This window comes from Pholcus phalangioides, unplaced genomic scaffold, assembly GCF_987345545.1.
Source record: "Pholcus phalangioides strain wild (caught in Gottingen) unplaced genomic scaffold, Ppha-v1.0 ptg000004l_1, whole genome shotgun sequence".
Taxonomy (NCBI): Eukaryota; Metazoa; Arthropoda; class Arachnida; order Araneae; family Pholcidae; genus Pholcus; species Pholcus phalangioides.
Genome location: NW_028301597.1, coordinates 13962216 through 13988617, shown reverse-complemented (window position 1 = coordinate 13988617; position 26402 = coordinate 13962216). Strand labels below are relative to the sequence as shown.

General features: G+C 36.7%; 1 protein-coding gene across 5 annotated transcripts in view; it reads left to right on the top strand.

Moving 5' to 3' along the window:
• Positions 1–26402, top strand: part of LOC149086573 (histone-lysine N-methyltransferase eggless-like) — a 128172-nt gene that overhangs the window by 54462 nt on the left and 47308 nt on the right. For all 5 annotated transcript variants that reach the window (XM_089230929.1, XM_089230930.1, XM_089230928.1 and 2 more), the window contains 7 exons: positions 12561–12893; positions 14133–14205; positions 19217–19293; positions 20521–20552; positions 23720–23808; positions 23952–24175; positions 25492–25579. In XM_089230929.1, the coding sequence (XP_089087055.1) occupies positions 12572–12893; positions 14133–14205; positions 19217–19293; positions 20521–20552; positions 23720–23808; positions 23952–24175; positions 25492–25579 (905 nt within the window). In that variant the 5' untranslated portion in view covers positions 12561–12571. The remainder of the gene's footprint in view (positions 1–12560; positions 12894–14132; positions 14206–19216; positions 19294–20520; positions 20553–23719; positions 23809–23951; positions 24176–25491; positions 25580–26402) is intronic.

Below are 26402 nucleotides of genomic sequence, written 5' to 3'. Positions count from 1 at the left end.
ATTGACTAGTAGTAAATTTGGAATGGTGTCTGCCTATATGTGGATGGATTTGAACTGAAGAATTTCGTCAAATGAGACGAAATTGAAAATTCTCCAATCGAAATTCTACGAAAGAAACCTTTCAATGTATAGGGTGCAAGAGTGACTGTGGGGAGAGGGAGGGGCATTCGGTGTTTTCCTGTTCAATGTGTCCCAATGCGATGGCTGTACTTCTGATTTTTCATAAAAGCCGAAATATTTTTGACTCGTACAGTAGCATGTTTTACAGTCGATCTGAGTAGAGGTTTCTGCTGCTTTGATTGGATACCACTAAGGCGTACGGAAGGAGGGGCAAGCCCCCCCCCCCCCCCCAAACGATCAAAAATGAGAAATATTAGCGAATATCGAAAAAAATCCTTTGCATGCCATCTTAATCAATTTCTCTGTTGATTTTTAAAAGCTTTTTGAAGGTTGGTAACTGAAATTTCTTTGGATGAAATTCGATTTGCCCCCTTTCCTAAGATGCTCCCTCCGATGGTTGATTCTGCGTACGCTCCTGCCTGCACCTCATAAACAGACCTCTACAGAGTTTTTTACGAATCGGTACTTGCCAGGATGAGTGTCTCCCTAACATATTTACGTTGTTAGAGTTATGATTGTTTCGTGTTATACTGGTGCTGTCATCGGTCTTCTATATTTTGAAGTAAAAATGGCAATCCTGAATTTCCATATGAATAAGGAATCGATGCATGCAGGAAAGTAGTTTCATGCGTGGCACTTACCTTAATATGATGTCTGAGTTATGCGCGTATCTTTGACGAAAAGTGCTGGCATCTGGCTTCCATATTGGAAGTAAAAAAGGGATATGCCTGAATTATCGTATTATGAAAGTTGAAAATTTAAACTTTCTGTTAACTTCATATTTGGTAACTTTTAGACCGAAAAACACAACAAAGCCGTAGCCAGAACAATTTTTCCGGGGGGGGGGAAGCTCCAAACTGCTTGTAGGACAAACTGCAGCAAAATAGCCTTTACCACGTGATTCCTTACATATCAGTCATTTTCTTTCAATTCGGGCAGGGTAGGGAATAGACCCGACCCCCATGTTTCTTCCAGATGTCTGGCCAAGGCTTTTGAAACGCAGCATTGAATTTTGAAATTACATGTATAAAGACCGGGTTCTGGCCATGTTACAGGAAAATGGCTGCTGCTTTGCTATTCTCTCATTTCAGAAATGATTGCAACGTAACCGCTTCACTAGTTAGCATTTGTTCTCGATAATGACTTTCAGGAAATGAAGTTGCAACTGTCCTGGATTCGCAGTTCCGCCGATTTTGTAATTTTGCGTATTAACAGAAACACTCAAATCTGTTGCATATGCTGTTTTGCGATTTCAGCTTGACCCTTCTCTTACAAGCGATTGACAGCGAATTCGGATGATCGGCGATAAATATGGCAACCATGTCCTAACGAAAAAAGAAGAGAAAAGGAGAAAAAAAAACAAATTAAGGAGTAATGCAGTGAAATAGATCAGAATATAAGAGTAGGGACAAAGTAGATTTCTCTTTTCACCCTACCTGTTCTATTTCACTCTTACATGTAAGAGTGAACCTTTAGATATAGTACCTTTAAACTATATACAATGTAAGAGCAATAATGATATACATGTACTAAAAAAAATCATTATCAGGATATAGAAAAAACTCCCAAAGAGAATGTTTTGCATTGTTTTCTGCAACTAGCCCTGGGCTGACTGGAAATGTTCTGCGGTAAAAAACCCCCATAATAGCGTTTTCTGCACTTTTCTTAAATTTCTTTCACATTGTTCTGTGGCGTACGTCGTAAATTTCGGCACATTCTGCGTTGAGGGGAAAGAACTAAGAGGAAAAATAATATAGGGTTACTACAGAGTTCGCGATGACGAGGAGAGAGGAAAGAAAACAGAGAACTTGTTTGAATTTATTCCACTGGTGTCTGGACGCAATATTACTTGATCGTAAAGTGGAAAATGAGGGCATATTGAATGACACGCATTTATGCTTGTTGCTTTTGCATTGCGTTCAATCGCAATAAAGCAAACTTACTATTTTTCTTTTGCTGAGCAAAATGCATCGCTTCACACAAAGTTCCAAATTATTCGGTCGAATGATTCATATTTCAGATAATTTACAAATACGAAGTTGAATCATAATCACCTTGTACCAGGGGAGTACACAGGATTTACCTTTGGCAGACGCACAAGGAATTTCTAACTCAGAATTTTTAGTTACTAAGCTTCAAAAAGCATTCTAATTATTGGAAATCAATTAAGATAGTTTATAAAAGTATTTTCTTTTAAAATTTTAGGTAGTTTATAAAGATTTTCAAAATTGGAAAATTTTCAAATTTCACATTGTTAATAGGGGGGCATACCAGCAGCTTACGCCTGTGCCATGTACATACAACCAGGGCTGTAACAGACTACAGTCGACGCTCGTTATAACGACACCTCACGTTGTAGCTACCATTCCATTACAACGACCGGTAGGATAGACAAGTCCCAAATGTTTTCGCAGAACGACTATCATATGGTTTACTTTCGACATAACGATTCTCTTAATATAACGTCCGTTTTCGATGAGACAGATGGGGTCGTTATATCGAGTATTTCGATTGTATTTCGTAAAAGCCTGCGACACGTTGCGTTCACCAAGCTAGGGTTTCTGGTAGTCTCAACCATTCATTGCAGAAAGGGGAAAACAACGCCCGATTTCCAACAAACGTGTTTTGGCAGGTCGATATCAGGGGATACGCCAAAGTTGACGAAGCGCACAACCAGTTGTTAGACGCGCGCCGTTTTCATGGGGAACTGATTCCATAATATAGGGGAAAAAAAAACGGTACGTCAAGTGCTGCGCGATTTTTGCCGTCCGCGATCGGCAGACAATTAGTTTATTCATGTTATGGGCATCTTTTATACTCAGCCCCTTCGTTGGGCATTTTGTCTGTTGTGTGCTTGTATTTTCCCAAAACGTAGCCATGCCGAAAATAACGTACGTGCAGCATCGACTTCAGGATCATAAACATCATGGGAGTGTTTCGATGAGAGTTTTTGGAAGGTGGAAGAAACTATGTTCTACCATAAGGGTTGATCGAATGAAAACGGAACAGGTGTTATATATATAATTTGGTTTGTTTTTATTTGAATGTGGCGAAACTTCATGTAGGGGTGGAATGGGAGGTAACGAAGTGGGTCAGCACCTACTTTCCCTAGGCGCGGAATCCCGTGATATGTGCTGGCTGTTAGCCGACAGTATCTTCCAACAGGCAATCGGGGATTTTTTTTATCTGCGTCTGCGGAATGTTTGCGAGTAAAGAAAAGTAACGTGGTATTCGTTTTTTAGTGGCAGGAGGAGTTCGCAAAGTGCATCGGCGAACGAAGGCAGTGTACGATGAACATGCACTGTCATTGACTCGTGTGCAGGACTGCCACGAACGTTTCCACTGTGCATTTTTTTTTTGTAGTGGAGTTCCTCTGTAATGGAAGCATAAGCGGAACCGAAACGCACTCCCACCTTCTTGCAGATGTCCATCGTCTATTTGGGTCGATTATCTGGTCGACTTCTTTTACTAAAATGTCCGTGATGACGAGGAGGTGACTTTTATCAGGTCGCGTATTCACGTCCCTCGCGGAAACGCTTGTGCCAGTGCTGCATATGAGTCAATGACTTCACGTTTACCATACACTTCCTTCGTTCGCCGATATATTTCACGAAATTAAAATCCTTTTGCCTCTAAAAAACGAACAACACCACGTTGCTTTTTTTCACTCGCAAACATCACACATACGCAGATAAAAAAACAACCGGGTTGCCTGTTGAACGACACTTTCAGTCGACCACCAACATATATCAAGTGATTCCGCGCGACTGCCTGCGGCAAATCCATTCCGCAGTAGGGTTAAATTCCTTACCTCCCGCTCTACCTCTACGCAGAGTTACACCACACTCATACAAAAATAAACCAAATTATAACAACTGCTACGTTTTCATTTGATCCTCCCACATACCATAACGGTTATGGCATAATGGTGGTTCAAACGAAAACCAGAACCGTTATGGCGTAATGGATTCTTTTAAAGCGTAATTGCTAGATGATACTCACTGCGAATCATTGCGTGCTAAATGGGTTCTAGGCCTTTTCCACATTTCTTCAATTTTTTTCTTATCAATTCAGCCATCTGTTAAGAGTTAAATGAATCTAACGGTTTCCAGCCTCAGACAATACTTGATTATGAAATATAATGTGTTGCATGATCAGTCTACTTCTATTAAATCGTACATGTATCACGTAAACATTCCTCAGGGGAATTCGTAACGAATCGGTTCTATGCCGGAAAAAGTTGTACAGTATGTGTATTATGTGTGGCATTGACGTATTTATGATGCATTTCGTGTTCGAGAAGTGCTGCCACCCAGGGGCATACGCAGGATCGACCTTTAGAGGGGACACGAAATTTTTCTTTCCGAGATATTTTGAGTTATCGCCCGTCAAAAAGCATTTAAATGAACAGAAATTGGTTAATATAAAGGGCATTTTCTTTCGATATTTCAATGTTTTTCCTAATTTTTTGTCCGCTTGGGGGGGGGGGGGGAAACAAGATAGAGATTTTTAGAGGAAAAACGATCGGTCCGTCTATCGAATCGAGGTCAACGTGTTTGTGTGCCTGAAGTGATTCCATCGGGACTAATGAAAGGCCCAGCAAATAAAATCTATTTCTACATTTCAACATTTGAAGACTCTGCAAACTAGTGCCGTCAGCCAATCTAAAACGAAACAGGATCGACGATAGGCATACAGCCTGCCACAATGCTCCTCGCCGGGTATTTGCTTCCAGAACTCTCTCAATGTTGTGACGGCGTTCTTCGACCAGACGGAATGGAAGATCGGGAAGGAAGGCGGCTCCTTTGACTTAGGCTGGAGACTGAAAGGTCCTGGTAGTTATCATTGACCAGCCTTCTAATAGCATCCAGCCTCCAACGTTTGATGATCATTGCCAATGTTGGAATGTCCACACTGCTCGCCCATGATCAACCGTAGGACGTATAGAGCCAGGCTGGACACGAGTTTGGCCTTGGCTTTAGCACCCCTCCCCTCATTCACAAAGGTATTCAGGTGATCCAAGACGGCACTAAGTCCGAAAGGTGTTCCTAAAAACATCAATCCACAAAACATGATCAGTACACCGGTTCGTGGCACAAACACGCAGTCATTACGGGCAGCAAGCTGAAAAGATTGCGAGACCCTCCTCTTTCTCACAGAACAGAATCAAAATTTTAGTCTACTGACTTTTGGTATACAGTCAAACCTCGTTAGTGCGTCACTCCGCTTACAGGGTCACTTTTTGGAAGTCCGAATTGTCCTCGGGCAGGAATTGGCGCAGCTATGGCTTACCCCGTTTATCGAGTCACTCCGCTTACTAAGTCATATTTTTGCTCTCCCAAGAGTGACTCATTAACGAGGTTTGACTGTATATATGGCATCAACGCGGCTTAAGACACTTCAGAAACTTCTAAAGTCTGCAAGAAAAATGAAAGAAAAGCACGTGAGCCTGCTGTAGAATAGTTGTGTTGGAGATTTGTATACGCTTTGTGTAAACATCAAAAGTTACGGTGCTATATGAAAGTTATTCCATCCAGTATGGAGTTTGAATGTTACAGATGAAACATCGTTTCCAAATTTTTCTACAATTGTTTTTCCCCTTACCTTTGATTTGGCACCCTCACAAATCGGCGGCGGCTGCACGGTCCTAGAGCCGCTTTTAATCGAGTCAGATTTCATTTTTTAGAAATGCAGTCGAGTTTCAATTTAACTGGAACGTCGATCTCGCTGACCACATATGAGACAGAAGAGCACTCACTGTTTACCCTTTAAGCGGTAATGACGAAATATTAGATATCTCGCCTCCATAAAAACCTCTTATTTTAGCATTGACAAGCTCAGATATTTTGTGAAAATGATTTCTCAATGGAAAACTTTTCCTTATACCCCTTAGTTTGCGTCGGAAATAAGTCTGCTACATTAAAAAAAAATGTGGCATTTTGAGGGGGGGGGGGGTTTGGTGATTTCTGATTGCCGCTTAAAGGGTCAAAATTAAAATGAAGTAGTTTACAGTCAAACCTTGTTGTAGCAACCTCCAATTCAGCTCCATCCCCGCTCCAAAAATTTTCAGTGAACAAATCTACCATATGCAGTCGTTCCCGCGTGGAACGTTATAACGTTTCTTTGAAGGAACGTTTTCCCGTTTAGTAGGACTTATTTTCCTGGTCCCAACTCTGCTCTATAAATCCACCGAAATTTCTTTCAATTCCCATTGAGCGTTTTCTCGCTTATAACATTTTTTTGAAAAACTTCGTAAGCAGGGTACATATAGGGATTACTCACTTTAATTTGTGATTCGATGTAACACCAAACTCGTTATAGCGCTAGAAATCTGCGAGACAAATGGTGGCGTTACATCGGTGTTCAATTGTACTTACTGGTTTCTAACGCATTTTTCGGTAAAATGTCGAGTTATAGTGTTGCTACAGAGCGCTAGACCAACAATGGTCGGTCCACACCTCCTTCATCCTTGGGATCGGTATGATCTTAGCAAGGCATTAACCGTGGAGATAAAAGAACTCGACCAACAAAGGCGGGTGGGGGGGGGGCATGAGAGGTTTGTGCCTCAAGTCAACCAAAATTTCAAAAAAATTAAATATTTTTATAATTAAAAAGAAAAAAAAAAACCTTTTTATATGCTGTTTTAATCAATTTATGTCAATTTAATGGTTTTTGAAAGATGGTAACTCAAAAATTCTCTGGAAGAAATCGCGTGCCTTCCAAAGGTCGATCCTCTCGCGTGCGCCCCTGTTCCGCGACAAAAACTCTGTGTGTTTTAGATACTGCGAAAGCTTTATAGAAGGATTGTGTTTTTCGACTCGACAGTGTTCTCATTACGAAGTCGTTCATTCTATGGAGAAAGAATAAAATTCGTTGAACAGTGGAAATATTTTTTATTGTAGAAGTAAATACAAAATGTCTCTTTTTTCGGTGGATCGTGAATTTTTATTCTTTGCTAAAATCGAGGATTGAAATTATTTCATGACTTATAAATTATGTGATGGTAATTATGATTCTAATTGGTTAATTATAGTGATCTACATATTACACTTTTAATCTATTGCGACTTGCAGTAGCACCCCCCCCCCTATTTTCCACCATTGACATTTTTCAGCAATTTTAGTGGTAATTGGCAAATTTACTTATGCCATTTTTACAATTTTTTTGGTCATAATTGGCAACTATAACTTTTTTTTTCTGTAATTGGCAACTTTACTGACCTTTGACAGTTTTTTTAACGACAGTTGTGTGTGTGGCGATGCCCCGAATGGATCCCGATTTACCGTAATTTTATGAAGGGGGGGATATGGGTAAGCTTCTACTACTTATACTTTTCTGCAGGAACACCTTTCGCGAGCTGGACGAAATCTCTTGGAAGGCTGCAGGTTGCGCACCCCTGACGTAAACATTTATTTCATCCGGGTTCTGTTCTACAGAAATTATTTTTTATGATCTCCTATAAATGCAACTGTAGGGGAAAATTCGCGTTTTAGGAGTTCTACTGTAGATCAACTTGTTTCGCTCTGTAATCGGTGAAAACATTAACGTGGTGAACGTATTGGTTTTCAACGGCTGGGCGCCATGCTGTACTCTTTCCGGATTTCCCCCTCATAATGATTCAAAATTGAATTTTTTTTAAATATATGTTTCCAATTTTCGATTATCGTTTTAGGGTGGGGCGCAGGGGGAGGGGCACAGAGCTACCATGTTCCCCTTATGGCTTTGGTAAGTATAAAGGTGTTTCGAGATGCTAATCTACCCTGTGCAGCAGATGAAGTTGTCCAAGGCGAGGCTTTTTACTAGAGGGAGGGAGGAAGCCGCCGCGACGGCTGTAACATGGAATAGGATATCACGCAAGGGCGTAGCGAGGGGGGGGGGGGACTTGGGGGTCTGGTTCCCCCCGAAATGTGAGAAAATGACCGAAAAAAAGGGGAAAAGATGGCCAAATCCATTGTTCTGTCACTTTGGTGCCGCCCCCCCCCCCCGAAATGAAAGTGGTCCCCCCACGAACGAAATTTCTGGCTACGCCCCTGATATCACATGACGTGTTTGATACACAGTTCGTGCCGGGAATTTCCCCAATGAAATTGCCTGGTTCAATCTGTTTAAAGGACAATTAATTGCAAACTTTTTTAAAATTAAGAAACGATAGAGTACTTCTTTAGATAAAAACGTTATATTAGTTCTTTCATTATATAATTCTGTATTTATTTCACTAATACGGAATGATTTCTTTCAATTTTTCCGGAGTTCTTTCATTAATTCTGGAATAATAATTGCAAATCTTTCGAAAAGAAATGAAGTTCCTTCTTTCCTCATTTCTCCCTAAACCCGGAATGATAAACACGTCACGTGGCGTTTCCAGTAATGATGTTCAGGACACTGCCGCGAGGTGGAGACCGCAGACGTCATTCTCCCTTATAATCTCTATGGTTTGCATTCATTAATTTCGGGTTTTCTAGAAAGTGAAAGCCGACTTGACGAATCCTCGGCGTCGCAGCGAAGAATGACGCCGACATTGTGAGGGCATGTTAGCCATTGGTCGCAACTTTTGTCAGGATATTTAGTACTAATACCGCGCATGGAAAAGAGATGGCGCCAAGACAACCGTTCCGCAAAAGTCGTTAGTGTCCTTTGGGAAATCCATTGAAATTAGTGTTACCAGACATCCTCCTACATTTTGAAAAATTCATCCTTTTGAGGTTTCCATGATTATTTTCATTTTTTTCCTGGGGAAAAATATTTTTTAAACGCTGAAACATCTGTTCATTGACACGAGTGTTTATGTGTCTTTGTGCTTTTTTTTGACACATGTTTACATGCTTTGACAAAGTCAAGCTGTCAAAGTTCTCAAAATACAAGAACCCAAGTTTCCTCCAATCTGAAAAGATGCTATTCTTCCCTACTTGCCATTCTAACAATATCTCCATAATAATATGAAAAAGACAGTCTGAAAAACAGCAACATCCATTTTAAGAATACCATTGTTTGCCCATCAACATCTTAGTCCAGGATTACACTATAAAAGTTTGATGGAAGATCTTTTACAAAACTTGTAATAAACAACCAATAAGCCATTCAATTAAGCCCATAAGTTACATTTGTTCGAATGTAGTAAATAGGCTTTTGGTTGGTTTTTCAAGTTTTATAAAAAAAACTAATTGTGTAATCTCTTTCCTAATGCCATGCACTAGAGGGAGGTAGATGGGGAGATTGTTTCCTCTTCCATTCAGAAACAAAGGAAACAGGATGCAAACAGTGATTTGTAGTGGAGCCATCTGTTGTGAAAATTGGAAAAAAGTGACATTAAAAAATTATCCATGTGCAGGCATCCTCCTTTCTCAGTTTCGAATCTCGTAACCCTAGTTGAAATAATATTCATGTGGAACCCCTAGATATACACACACAGCAGTGGTTCTAAATTTATTTCTCCACTATCTATGGTTTTATTTTTTCATTCTCAAAATTTTGGAAGCAGTGACAAATTTCTCACCCATGTGAGACAGCAGGGATGAACTTGAGCATTTTGCGGCCCGGTGTAAAAACAGCTTAGCGGCCCTCTAAAATGTGAATGCACCCTGATGCACGCCAAGGTTTACATTGGCACCTGAGAATGAATATCAAACTACTATTTCATGGTCATGGAAAAAAAATTTAACAACAAATTTTGGCGATAGTGCCCCAGACAAATAAAGGCTGGAGAGAGGCTGTCAAGGCTACAGAGCCGATTATCTACTCAGGATCACAACTAGATATTCTTTCAGCATGCATTATGCCTCAGTATAATTTTGAATAATTTTAAAAGAAGAATTTTAGTGCTCCCACTAGATCTACCTGCATCCTTCTCTTGGCTTGAGGAGGGGGAGAAGCTGTGAAAACCTAGGTCACAGGGTTCTTCTATGTCTAGATTTTAGAGGTCTTGGATGGAATTTTAAGCTATTTGTTTTGCTAACATCATCATTTGTTTTGCTAAGTCAAACGATAAAGTCAACATGCAACCAATCTAGTTTTGGGGCTCCTAAAATTTAGTAGCCCAGTGTGGCTGCACTCTTTGTGCCTGCCCAAGTCTCGCCCTGCTTCACAGATTTATAGACGTGCACATGCGTAAAAAATTAGCTTTCTCTGCAAATCCATGGACCAAAAAGGCGGGAAGCTTGAACAGAACATGGCATTCATTTGATATCCTGAGAGGTGGATCAAGGAAATTAGGATGGTCCAGAGAGTTTGGCTCGCATTTGTGCCTCGAAGTGGCAATCTCCACTTTAAAAAGTCTGGCCACACAGAGCAACAGGTCTACAACGGTGCAATTAATCAACCATTACACTTCACTCATGTGTGGAAAAATTTACGGCAGAAGACAGCACTACACATAAAAAGCATTACACGGAAACAGACTTCACATTAGGTTCACAACACAGGCACACACATTCCAGCATGTACCAATTCGTTAGAAATTCCACAAAGGAATGTGACGAGGTGCATGTAGGGTTAAGTAGTAGTAATATATCTTTGTTACAAGATGATTAAAACCAGTACAAACAATACCGTCTTGGCAAATATGAGAATAAAATCTGAATGATTAAGTTTTTAGTCTGTTATTTTTGGATTACGTTCAAGACAGCATCGTTTGTTCTGATTTTAAAAGCTACTGTTTTTCTTCGAATGAAGTTGCCTGTGTCATTAGTAAATTGTGAATGTCTTGAATAGGAAAAGGAGGTGAAAAAATGCAAGCTTTCATGTCCATCCTGTGTTAGGAAGAATATTTATATGAGAGCATGTACGGTTATGGGGGCAGTGTAATCCATCTTTAGTGTAGCTGTTGAAGAGAAAGAAAGAGAAACTGCTACGTTTTTGAGAATTTCCATTGTTATAGTATACAGGGTGATTCAGAAAAGGTGGGAAAAATTTTAAGAGGTGATAGTACAGACCAATACAAACAATTATCATCAAAGAATGCATAGTCTGACATGAAAAACAAATGCACTAGCGCGTTTCGAAATGGCCGCTCCGCAAACGTTAAAACAGCATTGCTGTTGAAATTTATCGAGAGAAAAGAAAACCATGCATGCAAATGTAACCTGGGGAAGAAGAATGTATGCAAATCTGCATCACAGTGAATAAAAGGCGCGGACGCCAGCCCTGTGAAGTTATTCCAGCGTGCCACGTTCTAATAGTTGTAACTTACGAGATAAAAGTGCACTTTAGTTATACTGAAAAAGCAGACATGCATTTCATTTATTCATTCATTATGCAGACATTCATTTCATTCATGCATGTCTGCTTTTTCAATCATAATAAAGTGCGCCATTATCCCATACGTTACAACTGTTAGAATGTTTGTATGCTGGCTTAACTTCACAGGGCTGGCATTTATGCCTTTTATTCACTGTGACGCAGATTTGCATATGGTTGCTTCTTCTTTCCCAGGTTACATTTGCATGCATGGTGTTCTTTTCCGCCCGATACATTTAATGTTTGTGGAGCAGCTGTTTCAAAACCCGCTTGCACGTTTGTGTTTCATGTTAGAACATGCATTCTCTTTGATGATAATTGTTTGTAATAGTGTTTACTGTACTCTTAAAGTTTTTTCCATCTTTTTCTGAGTCACCCTGTATACATATTAACTATAAGTAATTTTGCAACTTGTTATATACAGGGTGATACTTTAAGTCACTTGGTTGCAAATTAATTACTGGTGAACTGTTGATCCTAGAGACGTAACTTCAATTGGAAAATTGTCCAAATAACATGTGAAACTCAGAAATGCCATTCACTTTGCAAAGGGTTGCATAGTTATTAAAATAAAAAAAAACAAAAAACTTTTTATTTGATCAACCTGTTTTAAAAACCTAATGTTTTAAAGAGCGATATTTGATATTAAATATGAAGCATTGAATGAGCTTGTTTGTTGGGTTATGCAGGTCTTTTCCATGTTTTTTCGATTTTCGAACTCGCATATCTCGGCGAATATTTATTCATTTTTTAATGCACTTTCACTTATAAAACACAATTTATCTTGTTGGCCTCAGGAGAGACAGAATAACAACTTTCTGATTTGGTGTTTTGAGGACAGGGTGCCCATGTAAAAATTATTTGCTTTTTTTAAATGAAACATGAATGACTTGTCTGAGTTCCACATAATATTTGGATACTTTTTCTAATTGGAAGTATGCCTCTAGGATCAACAGTTCGCCAGTAATTTATGGCCAAGGGACTTGAGACACCACCACCCTGTTTTATGCATAGATTTTCTTTAACATTGGCTCATTGATGATGCATTGTAGATAACTTCAGTACCAAGCTTATTAATTAATAGTGCGGTTCCCATTATATCAAAATTACACTGTGCATGGTATTTTTTTCCAGTTTTTATGCAGTTTATGCTTGCAACAAGTTAAATTACTACTACTGATGTATCTCGAATCTTCCAATTTTTCTAGGGGACACACATATGCTTGTAAAACCAGATGACAGTGCAAACTCTGCGATGGAATTTGATGATGAGATTGAAGTGATTGAAGAACAGGCTGATGAAATGAAGTCTGATGTACTTTCAGCTCTTAAGAAACGGCCACCTGAAGCAGATGAACTCCTAGACTTCAAAAGGAAATGTAATAATTTAAGCATCGGTGGTAAAGAGAGTGAAAATGGCCGTATCATACTCATCCATAAAGATTACATCAAAAATATTGATGATTTCGTAGATTCTGAGCTCATGAAGAAATGGGACATCCGGTTCTCGAGCCTGAATAAACATTTGCAGAAACTTGTTCGTAAGTTGAATAGAAATTATTTTTTTATATTATATAGCAGTATTTATATATATACAAAAATTACTAAAGAACTCGAATGATTATATTTTTGCAGGGCTGTCGTCATCTCAACTTTTTTCTGGGGGGGGGGGGGAAGAACATGGACTCAATGTATGCGTATATATACACAATTTCTAGTGTATTTTTCAGCCAGGAGAGAGGGGGGGGGGGGCAAATGACGGGCTCTCCTTTTTGTTTGTATTTTCAATTTCTATGGTTACATGTGAAATTCAAAGAAAATCATGTAAAGAAACTCAAATAAAAAATTGGAAATACAACATCATTGTATATTTTATATAGATGGAAACATTCACAATTGATGTTTCAACATAAAACTATTCACTGTAATATATACATGGTGCGTGATTTTGTGAAGAAGATAAGGAGGCAATTTGGCAGTAGTGGCAGGCTCCTACCTTTTGAAATCTTCGAATGAAAAAAAAATCTATCTAGCAGAGCCATATTTGTTTATCCTCAGATCAGCAAGTTTGCTGATATTAGGCCTCCTCCTCCCAACCAGCCCATGACTCGCCGCTCTATCTCAGTGAAGAGATTTTAGCAGGTGGTCGAAAACCTGGGCCATGCTGGGAAATGTGTGTGTGTATGTGTTGTAAACCTAACATGAAGCTTGTTTCTGTGTAATGCTTGTTATAGTGCTGCCATAAATTTTTCAAACCTATTGGTGAAGTGTAATGATTGAATAATTGTATCATTGTAGGCCTTTTGCTCAAAGTTCATTCGAGACTCAAAGTTGGGAACCATAGGAAACCAACTTCAGTTGACCACCACTGTGGTGATGGTGGGATTTGAAACCGGGTCCTTGCAATGCAAGTCTGTCACAACCACCACAGCAGCACATATTAGGCCTTGTTAAGAAAGCATAAATTATTTTTACGGGTATCAATTAAAAGTATCATTCCTCTTCCATTTCCACTGTAATCTCTGTCAAATGAGCAATGGATCACAATTATTTTGTGGAGTATTTTGAATAGATTCTGAATTGAGGATTACCAGTTTGAATTTTGCTCAAAGTTATTTGGATTTTCAAGAAAAATATGGACACGATTCATTTATGTAACTCCATTTAATATTCTATAATGGCCACAATATAGCTATTGGATAATTTTTTGAGTCACAAATGGAACTTGTCTCGCGTGTGCCGAGGCTTTCTCACACACAATTTAAACTTTTTATTTTTAGAAAAAATGAATGATGTAGAGAAGTCTCAAGCAGAGAATGCGGTCAAAGTTGATAAGGCTGCTCATTTAATCAGGTAAGCAGAACTAGTTTTGCGCTTCATGGACTTAGTACTTGTATTCTTTGTCATCCCATAAAGCTATGGTTTTTAGCCTGAAAACATAGTGGGGAGGGAAGCAAAAAAATAAAAATAAAGAAGCGAGATAAGAATATAGCCATGAGCAAGGAATGTTGCACACATAGTAGGATGTTTGATATAGAAGAATCACATATTTTCTACTAAATTTATAGGTATAAAAAATAAAAACCAAGTTTATTAATTAGCCCTGCCGGAAGAGCATCGTGAGGAAAGTTATTTATTACTTGCTATTCCCATTTGATTGTCCACAGTATTTTAAAATAGTCAAGAAGTAAATATCAATGATTCTGGAGATATTTTCGATCTTACCACATTTTATTACTACGGAGACACTAACACTGACATGCCCTTTGACACCATCTTGAAACCAGAGAAAAGGAGTGACAAAAGCTGCGAAAATAAAATTTTTCAATTCCCTTGCTCCTATTGTTTGAAGCAGAGTTCCCACTTTTCTGCTGTGTGTGCCGCTATATTCAGGTGCATAGGAATCCATGTATTTGATTTCTTTATTGTGCTCTTTCTTCCCCCTGCCCTATTATGTTTTCAGCCTTAAGATTTACAGACAAATACCGTTATAGTAAAAATTTTGTTGTAACGAACACTTTTCTAATGTTCCAGATAAGTTTGTATAGGAACAATGGAATGCCTTTATAGCTAAATTTCATTGTAACGAAGTGATATCTTCTGTCTCTTGGCACTCATTATAATGGGATTCTACTGTATTAGGAGTTGCTGTGTAGTCTGTGATAAGGTTGAGAGAGAATAAAGCATAAATTAAAATGAAAAATATAACAAGTCATTTTTTGACATAACACAGATTTCCTTTGTGTGTTTTACTAATTGGGGAAAAACTTTATGATAAACATATCAATTCTAAATGTATAGTGTGCAGTGATTTTGAAACCCTGATTTTACAAATTTAACACTTCCTACGTGTGTTTTCTTTCTCCACTCATAATTTTTTCCTTTGCATTTACTACATCAGTAATGCATTTTTTTCTGGTCGTGGGCTCTTCCTAATTTCAGATATTCCTTTGACAATTCAAAGTTATTTATTTCAGTATTTTTAGACTTTGTGCTTTCCCTCGAAGGTTCTTTTCTTTTTCTTTCAAAACTTGAAAAACTGCAAAAAAAGTACAGAGTCCTGGGATGAAAAAATTTTGAACTATCCTGTTTATCTATTTGCTGCGGCTACATTGAACATTGAAGGACTGAACACACCCTTCCTTCACATCTCAGAGAGATATCAAAATGCTTCTGAAGGATGAATGAATCGAGAAATTTATTAATTCATGTAAAAAGAAAAATGTAGTAGCTACAACAAATCTTAATGTTAGGAAAAAAACTGTGGTATGCTAATGACAGCTGGGGCATACTTAAGTTTAAACAAGTTTACTTAACCCAATGATAAGTATGGTACTAAAACTGGCTTTCTCCACACACAGGGCTTGTTCTTACGAGTTCGCCTTTGTAGATTGCAAGATCATAACTCATGGGATCAGCATGATTTGTATGAAAATCTGTTAGCTTGGGTGTTCATGTCAGATTGCGATAAATGTCTTAAACATCCTAAGTTTGGGATGTATCTGTTGACATAAATAATGTGCATATGGGAATGTAAAAGACGCAATGGCTATATATATATATATATGAGCTGCGAAGCATAAAAACTTTACAGTTGCAGAGTTGCCATGGATTGTTCATAGTTTCTACGGACGGCCGCAATGAAGTACAGAGCTATGAGTGACACTCTACTATGGAAATCAGTTTAAAAAATCTGGTCTTTGAGTTCCTTGTGCTGTTTTACTTATATTTTTATAAAATTGCACCGATCTTTACACAGTGTGATGAATTCGTATCCGCATGTCAGACAGTTTGAGAGAAGACAAACTCTGAGCTGATCTGTTTTGTCTGTGCACAGAAGGCAATCTGTAAAGTCGCGTCTAAACCTGCCACTCTATTCGATGCCCAAATGCGCAAAAACTTGTTTGCCGCCAAAACCGCCCCACGCTGCAGGCTAAAAACATGTTTTTGAATGGTTCAGTGCAGCGGGTCCAGACCAGGCCTCATTTGCATAGTGTCTGGTAGAGTTTGCGGAACTTGTGTTGGAAAGAAAGTTTAGTCGTAGGTGCCGTAGGAGCTCTGATATGAAGAAAATGGGGAGGAGATCCTAGGGTTGCTAAACCTCTCCATATATACCAGGGTTTAAGCTGGATAAAAAATTCCTTTCGCAAAAAAGCGAAAAGGGGGGGGGGGAGCTTTAGCAAAATGCTGCAATTCTAATGTAATGTTTGATGGTTGGACGTCTCGTGTGCCTCCTGTACTCATTTTTGCGAAAGTGGCTGCTACTTTTTGCGCATTCTACGATTTTCTTTAGCATTTTGCGAAAAATGCGACCGTTGCTTAAACCCTGATATATACGTCCCGCAAGGGAGTATGCAGGTTGGGATTGCATTTAATATTCATGAATTATTAAGGGACTCTGCTACCTCAAAACATTGCTTCGGGAGTTGGGGGGGGTTCATGTGACCTGAGCCCTTCTAGGTTCCAGTGCCACTGAGGTGCTGTATTTAATGAACTTTGAATCAAAATTCAAAACAATTTTTGAGTGATTATTTTTTGTTGTACTATGATTATGTTGTCCTCTGAACATTCATCTCTACTGATGAGCTTTAAGCCAATGTTGGCATGTCTGAACACATGTTAAATGGTTCATGAGTATTTAATGTTGATGACAGGCCTGTCATTTGGGGGTGGGGTTTGAGGGGTACCCCCTTGCTTTAGAAATATATATATATATATTATATATAGCATATACACATATATTGAGTATATGTGTTTCCCTCCCCTTCTGGAAAAAGTTGAAATGATGGCCCTGGGGTTGATGACAGTGGGTACCACAGCTCAAAAAGAAATCCCAGAGAATAATGGGCACAAACTGGAAGCACCAGATTGTCTCAGCCACCAGTTGAGAGTGTTGTTTGTGTACCACACTTGCATAACATGATAACAACAAAAGCCCAGGAAACTTTTGGGGAATTGCTTCAAATTGTTTCACCACTACCTCGGGTTTTCCTAGGCTCCTTGTCGAAGCCAGAAAAAGGAACAAAATGCTATGGGGCTAACAAGCATTCCATGCAAAGAACAGCTGCAGCAAAACAAGTGAAAAAAAGTAAATGTAAGAAGCTAATTTTTGAAAAAAACAGGAACATAAACGTAGGGAAAAATAAAAAGGCAACCATTAATTGTTTTTCTAGTTCAAAAGAGCTTAAAGCTAGCGGTTCGTCTTCAGGAGTTGAAGATTGCTTCGGAGTGAAAGACTCGATAAGAGCAAATTATAAAAATTGACTTTATTCTAGTTGGCTTGAAAGATGGAAAAAGAAAAAATATATTTTCTATGTTGGACAAGTCATCACAGGTAAGAGTGGGAGGCAATATAGAATTGTCCTTCATCAGAAAATTGATTTGAAGTGATAAACTCATTCATTTTCCCTGCTGTGCCTGACATTTCTGCAGCAGATGATGGCTGTGGAAAGATGAAATTGACAAATCGCCAAAAGCATGGGCAGACAAAGTGATGACAATCTTATATAGTCTTTTGGAATTGATTTTAATTTTAAGTTCGTCTAAATAATCAAACTAAAAATTTTTAATTTACAGAAAATTTTATTAAAATTATTTGGAAATTTTTATCTGTCAAAATTCTTATTTTGAAATTCTTGTTTTCTAATTTTTTTTTTCAATATCTCGTGTTCATTTTCCCAATGTTTCTCTTCAATATTTTTTCTCATTTAAATTTTTCATTTTAATTGATTTTTTGTGGTAATAAAATTTTTAGAAAAATTAACTGGATTTCATAATTTCTTTACAATAAATATTTTTTTTTACTTTACAGTTATTTTTTTACCTCAAATATTTTTCATTATTCATGAACTTCTTGAAAATAATGCATTTTTGTCAAATTCAAGTTCAAAGATATTGATTTTAAACTTTAACAACTAGTCCAACTTGAGAAACTAGGGGTCCAAAGGTTAACCAATTGCACTTTTTTGATTTTCATGATACCATTCAAATATGTAAGCCATTTCATATTTGAAAAGTTTTAATAACCATATTTTAAACATAAATATCTTACCTAACATCCTATTCAGTTTGGCAATTTTTTGAGAAATAGTATGACAGTAATTTAGCAAAATGTACGAAGTGGTCCAATTTAGGCTACTTTCCCCTAATTCTATTGATATTAATCATTCAGCTGACTATAATGTCATATTTTGAGTTATGAATCTTGGTTGATTTTTAACTCTTTAGCATCCATCTAATGAATTGTTATCTTTTTGATGTTTTCACGTGATCTGATGACTGACTGTGTGTCCCAGTGAGCAAAATTCCATTTTAGATTAAGCTTAATACAAATACAACACCACAACAGGCAAAATGCCCAACGAGGTGGCTGAGAAATGAATAATGACAGCGTTTCTTATAAAGGAGACCATATCTTCTTTTCACATCAAGCAATTGCTCTCTGATTATAATTATATAATTTTCAAATAAATTTTCAGTATGGGGTCCCCCCCCCTAATTTTTTCCATTAATTGGAAAATGGGCAGCGTTACGCTTTTTGCATTGTATATTCATGAATTTTCAGGGTGACTTGCCTGGTCCTCTATCGCAAAGTTTCTTGGGAGATGCCTCAAAATATCCATGGGTGCTGACACAATGCAACTGATAATTAAAAAAAAACCTTGAAGTATTTTTTTACTTTCTATTTTTCAATGGGAACTGTCCCCTTGTTAAGACCAACATGTAAAATAGAATTATAGATAAATGTGCAAAGGAAAAAGAAAAAAATTAAATTTATTCAGCAAATTATGAATGGTGATGTTTGTGCTGGTTCAAGCTTTGATATGAGGTTAATGACTGTTAATTTTTCTTTATTTTATTCAAGCCTTGGGTCCAGTTGTGTTCCCAGAAACAGCTTATTTTGTCCACCTTCACATGGATTGATGAATCTATCAGGTTCCAGTGAGTACATACATTATGAAGAATATTCATGAATTTTTTTATGATTCGAAAACGCTGCAGCTACGGGCAGTTTTGAATTTTTCTGAACAAAATAACATGGGTATTTTTATCCGCTATGTATATAGAGCACAATAATAGCATACCTTGCAAAATTTTATAGAATATATGCAACCTGGTAGTCACTTTGTCTGCGGCTAGAGGGTTAATGCGTTGTACTCAGTAGTGTGACCTCTTAATTTGATATTTCTGATACTTGGTGTTTAAAAAAAAATCAGATTTAACAGACACCCTTTGTTTTATTAGTCTGCTTAATCAATGGTTCATTCTTTTGTAATTAATATGATTATACTGATCCCGTAAGTCGAAATTGCTGAGAAAATGTGGTTGCTTGCACAGCAATTTGACAGACTATGTAACTAAACAGAGCAGGACAATACAGTTATACCTTGATTAACAAAGATAATTTGTTCCAGAATCATGTTCGTTAGGTGAAATCTTTGTTAGCTGAAGCGCAATTTCTCAAGTTTCTATGAAAAATTGTTTAATTTGTTCCAGGTACTGATTAAAGATAAGTTTTTAGAATATCAAAGAGAGCTATAAAAAAAGACAAAAGCTGACCAAAGGCTTAAATTTACAGCTTTAAAATTGAATAAAAGAGAATTTACACAAAATGAAGATACCAAAGATCTTATTTTACACCATGTACACAATCTAGTTGAGTTTGTAGGTGTCCCCATCCATTTGTGCTTTGGTCGGCTCATTTTTGTCTGATACATGCAGGTAGAAGATATACTCCTAGAATGTTCACTGTTCAGTTTAATGTCTAAAGAGTCTTGCATTGAAAGAACATATGCTCTAAAAATATGAACTCATTTTGCGCATGAATCTTTTATTTTACACTAAATGGTTCAAAAACTTTTAGAAAGAGAAGTAAAAATAGATGTGGAAAAAGATTCGGAGGTGGACATGAGCTAATCAGGTTATAGTGACAGTAATTCTTATGGTGATTGGCAGAAAAATTCAGCTGTGACACGCTGTTTTACATTAGCATGTGCATTCATATCAACAAAAATGTTCATTAGCCAAGGCAGAAAAATCACAAAAAAATTCTTTGTTAGCTGAAAAATTTTAAACCGAGGTATCACTGCAGTTTCATTTCAAATTTCTAGAGCTATGAATATTAATTCTGTTTTTCAAATTTTTATATTTTTTCTATTTCATACGTAGGGCTGCCAAAGTTACAGGGGATGACTTCATCTGTGAGTATTATTTTTTATTATGTTGCAAAATGAAAAGGTGTTATGCTTTACAATTTTTGCATAGCAATTTGATTATTAGGGTTACATAGCTGCCAAGTATCCCAAATTTTGGCTTCATCTCTGAACCTCCTGAAAAGTTCTTAAATCTCCCTAATTTTTACAAAAATCACAAAAAATCCCTAATTGTCCCTAAAAATTCCCTACTTCATTTAAAAAGAATCCAAACTTCTGAAAACAATCCCTAAAGCCAGGTTTTCCTAGGAGCAGGTTTCTACAGCGTGTGCAGCGTGAAAACTCTGATTGGTAAAAAAAACCCTGAATTTCAAATTTTTAACCAATCGCCATTTTCACGCTGCACATAGCGCAGAAATTCTATTCCTGGGAAAACTTGGCTTAAGGAATTTCTTGTGGGGCAAAAAATCTTTTGCCTCTGTTTTTTCCCCTTTCTAAATGTCGTCACATGTCGTAAATGGGGGGGGGGGGGGAATAGGGGGAAAATTCATTTTTTAAGGAAGTTTTACAAACCCTCTGGTGGTAACAAGAAAAGTTGTTTGTCTTATCATGCAGGGAAATAGCTTAGTAACCAATAGTCCTGGATAATAATTGATAATTATAGTGATGCGCATGTGGTCAAAACTTCCTCTTTTGTTGAAGTTACGTACGTGTGGTAACAAAACATGAATACTGATAAGCAAAAAAACATTTAATGAATTTTAAAGATACTTATTCCGATGAATTTCCTTTCATCAAACATTCCAGAAAAAGGCAGACTTTCTCTTTTTGTACAGGTTGTGTTAAGGATCGGTCATGGTAGAAAGACTGACATGATCACCCATGTGAAATAAAAAGAAACATCATGAATGAATGAATGTCAGAACTTTGCTACTAGACTTATACCGTTGCCGGGATCTCTTCCAGCCCAGCTTCATGGCAGAGTCTGGAAAAAAAACATCAAGCAAGCGTCACAAAATGTCAGTCTTCTTCAAAAATTGACGTTTTTTTCCCTTCATCTTCCAATGATTTTTGGGTCATTCGCGCAGAATGTTTGTTCACATCTTTTCTGATTGAACACAATATATTTTTTGTTTTAGATCACCATTGAAGTTTTGGCCTCCAATTTCACTTGTTTTTTGAGTAGGGATTTTATTTCCAGTGGTTAAACTTCCATGTGTGTGAAATTCCTATTTTATTTAATTTCAACTTTTGAGTAGGGATTTTATTCCCTATGATTCAATTTTTATGTGTGGAAAATCCCTATTTTATTTAGAAAAATCCCTTTTGTACCTATTAGAGAGTGGTTTTAGTATAAAATATGCGAGTCCCCGCGAAAATGTCCCTAATTTTCATTTTCAAAAGTTGGCAGCTATGGGATTATATTGGTTTATTATTTATTATATAGGATGAGCTTATTTACAGGAACTATACCTACAAATAAAGTGTTATTTGCAGGAACCGTACTCATGCTTTATTGTTTTTGTTAAGTTTCTTGGTCTCTAAAATTCTTGCCAACATCCCAGAGGCTGAGAAATACCACAATTGATTAAGCTGTCGCTTGCTTACAGCTTGATATTAATATTGGTTGGTTATGCATATGTGAATAACTGTGCAATGCCCTTGGAGGGCACTTTTGGCATCTAGTTTGAGACTCTCTGATTCTGAATGATGTATTGTGCAACTTCCAATTTCATTAATTCTATTATTATTATTTATTTTTTTTTGCATTTTAGCTTATACACCTTTTAGCTTTATGTTTCTCTAAGTCAGTGTTTCTCAAAGTGGGTGATGGAATAATCCAGGGGGGCTATAGAAGCTACGAGTATAACATGGGATCCTGTGGGTTCGTTTGAATTAGGGGGGGGGGGAAGGTGATGAGAAAAAAAAATTCTGAAGAAAGGGCAATGGAACAAAAAGTTTGGGAAACTGCTCGAAGTGGAATATGCGGCTTTAGGTTTCATTACAAATATATTGCCTCTTATAACAGGTACAGTAATACTCAGAAGTTACGCAATAGGTGGGACAGATTGCATAAGTCGAGTATGATTTTGCATGCAAATACATATAAATATTGATTAATTGGGTCTAAAATTTAAGAAAAACATGTATTTTTCCTTTTAACTATGAAGCGCTTCATAAAATATATGCCTTGTGAGACTGTCATGTGGTCCTTGAGAAATGTTGTATTTCCTAAAATCTCTCTCTCTCTGTGAAAATGAAAATCACATGTTGAACGCTTTGAATGTTCTGATGACATCTTGGTTCACCTGAAGAATTTAATTAATTAAAATAATTGAGAGTTGCAGTCCAAGTGCATCAATGAACATCATGTTGCACAAATAGTGTAGTTTTTAAGAAGGGCAATGACATTAGACTTTGGGTATGAAAATCTGACCTTTTCTGTAAAAATGGCAGGTATCATACAAGCCTTGAAATTCTAAATAAAAAGCAGTCTTGTCTTTATATAATGTAACTTCTCGAATATCTGCGTAGCTTTAAAATATGTGATGTTCAGATGGAATAAAACAATTTTTACTTAATGGAGACTATTAAATGACTATCTCACTCCAGTGATTGTACTTGAATTTCAGAAATGTGAATTTTTCACTGAAAATCATGTGACTCTGGACTTAGGTGTAAATTGGGGTATATATTGTACTATCATCACCCCGTTTTATTTTGTTGAAACAGTTTATGCGTTAGCTGTAGATTAAAAAAACCACATTTAACTCACACTCACATGAGAAAGGCTGTTAGGGTTCCAGCAGGTGGGGGTAGAGACGCAATTTGTGTTTGTAAATAATTGTGTATTGAGATTATGTATTGAGATGGCAACAGGGTTGGGAGTGTTGCATGTTTGGTATGCAGCATGCGGGTGCGTTCTGTCTCCTGTTCATATCTGTTTAATGTCTTCAATATCTATGCTTATTATAAAGTAATTTTTTGTATTTGAAATCATTAAATGCAGATATCAGAATAGAGAGGGAGGTCCGGGTTTTATTTGTAGATGCGCACTACCTGCAAACATGTACATCCTTATTATTAGGTTTTATTGGTTATGAGTAATATCGATTCAACTGTTAAAATGCTTATCTTCGCAAAATTTGTAGTAACTTATCAGAAATTTTGACATTATCACATATTAAAATTCTCTTATTTCAATGGTTATCTAGGAGCCAACTGTAGATGGACTGCAAATAGTCAACATGGTCATTGGTACTGCAGAAAGGAATTTACCACCACCAGGAATATTTAAACGTCCGTAAGTTGATTTGATTTAAACTTTTTCACAACTTTTATCAGAATTATTTGTTAATTTTATATATAGAGAACATTGTTTGTAATATATTTTCATGATATTGACGTGTTTTATTTTACAAGCTAAAATTTTTTTTTATTCCCCAGAGAAATTTTATTGAATAGCAAAATTTTTGGAATGAAAACAGATTTATATGGTGTATGGAATCGAGCAATGGTGATCGATTTTATAGGGACAGGAGCAGAAAAAATGTACAAAATTAAATTTGAACCTTTTTCCAAAGCTGCTTTAATAAAAACATGCACAGCAAAAGAATTAGCATATGACAAGCCTTCTGATGTTCGGTTACCGTTCGGAAAAAGGATTATAGGTAAGTTTCTGAAAATATACACAAAATGTAAGCCAATAAATTTTGAACCAGTCAAAATTTGTTACAAATTTTGCTAATAAATAGCGCTGCAAGCATTGTTTGTTCAAGATATAGCAGATCTTGTCTTTTGGGTGCTTTCACTGGAAGTAATCACATAATAGTACATAGTAATCAGTAGCAGGTGCAGGACATCATCTGCAGTGTCATCTATTAGCAAAATTTGTAATTTGGAAATTCAGTGTGGTTAAAATTTATCAGCTTTGCCCAATAAAATTGCCACAAATGGTGCACATCTGCCATTGTTTTTTCCCCCTGTTATTTACCTTCAAAGTTGTAGTCTTTTCTGCACGTCCTGATTGTGACCATAGTATTTATATATCTTCAGAATATGGAAAGATGAATGGCAGCACCAGCAAGAACATGTAACAATCACAATGATGACAACATAAATACTTTAAAGCCACACACACAACACATTTCGACATGTACCAATTCATTAGAAATTCTGCAGACGAATGTGTATGAGGTGCATGTATGGTTAAGTAGTAGTATTTATGTATGCTGTATGTTTATGGCAGGGCCAGAAAAAAAATCAATTTGTCACCATGGCAACTGGACTATAAATAAATTAGTGGCACCTCAAAGTTTGTATTTGTTACTGCTGAATTCTAGTTTGAGGACAACACAGTATTATCATTCTGGAGGGTGATCATGAGATTAATTGAAGTAGTTTCTATTGTTGAATCTCATCCAATACCACCATATATTTTGCAGATTTCTGGCACTACAAAGAATTGATTTTTTTTTTAAAAATTATTGTCGATCTCATTGTTATTCCTATGTGGAAGATATGTTAATGAAGCCAGCGTGTGAAAGTGGTTGCAACATGGGATAATAAAAATAGGAGTAGGACCACTTTTATCTGAAATAGGAGAAAGTCCCTAATAAAGTTAAAAATAAATTTTTATTTTTGACTGCTATCACAAAGGAAATATTCTGTGGTTTTCTGTTTTTATAATGATAGTCATTATTTACACTCATGCTTTGTGTATGTTGCACACACGTTTGTTTTTTTTAGAATGCTGTTCTTCAATCTGTTTCATGGAGACGTATATCATGTGCTGGAGAATTTGGATTAAAGATCCAGTCTTATTTTTTTTAATTCTATGAATCTCATTTCTATTTGGTCAAAAATGTTTCTTTTTTGTCTGTTAGCGTCATCTAACAATTGAACAGCCACCTAAAATTACTGAAATAAATTTATGATATTTAATTTTGTTATAAAAAACCATTGAAGGATGATTTTTTTTCTAAAGCTTCCTATAGACCAGAAGATAAATTTTCAAAGACGGCCATGTATGCTGGTATCATAGCAGAACCACCAAAATCTACCAACAGATTCAGGTGAGTAATGAAGTCATAAAATCTAAACCTAATTTCCAGTTATGGTTGTTTTAAATAAATGCATATATCATATTTCATCAACATGAAGGCAATAATGTATGAATATGAGAGTCAAAGAAAGGCATTAAATTCTGTTTTTTCAGTGTAACCACAGCATCAGCATAAGTTCTACATTTTTTCATATTAAAATTTAAGATTCACACATGTAAATTCTATGAGGGTGAGTAGGTTAAGGCTAAAACATTTGAGAGCGCTATCTGTTTTATCCGCTATTTCTATATTTCTGTGCAATTGCTTTCTGTTTATTACAGCCAAAGTGTTTGTGAGGGTCTGTAAGGGATTTGTGTGTTACTGTGAAGGTCTTTTTGCCTTGATCACGAATCCCATTCCTCTAAAGCTCAGGTTCCTACCCATATCTGAGTTACTAATTGTTTTGTTTTCAAATAATTTCTCCTTAGAAAAAAACTTATTTTGTATGGAACAACCTTATAGCAGCTGTAGATGCACTCAAGAAAAATTTTGTTAAATTTACAATGATACGCTTCTCTTTCTGATACATTACTGTGTTTATGAAAAAACATGAGAATGCTCTGCATCATACAAAATTACCCTATACATCATGATATATATGGTAGGATATGACTATCATATCTATTCTGTGCAGAAAATATATTGCCTTTAAATGTCTCAAATTATGAGCAGTTTAAATTATCAGGGAATATATCCACCAAAAATGTTTTATCCTGCAACCAAATAAGTGATCATTATATAGAATGTATAAAAAAAAAGTCATCCAGAACAGAAAAGCTTGTACAGGAGTATT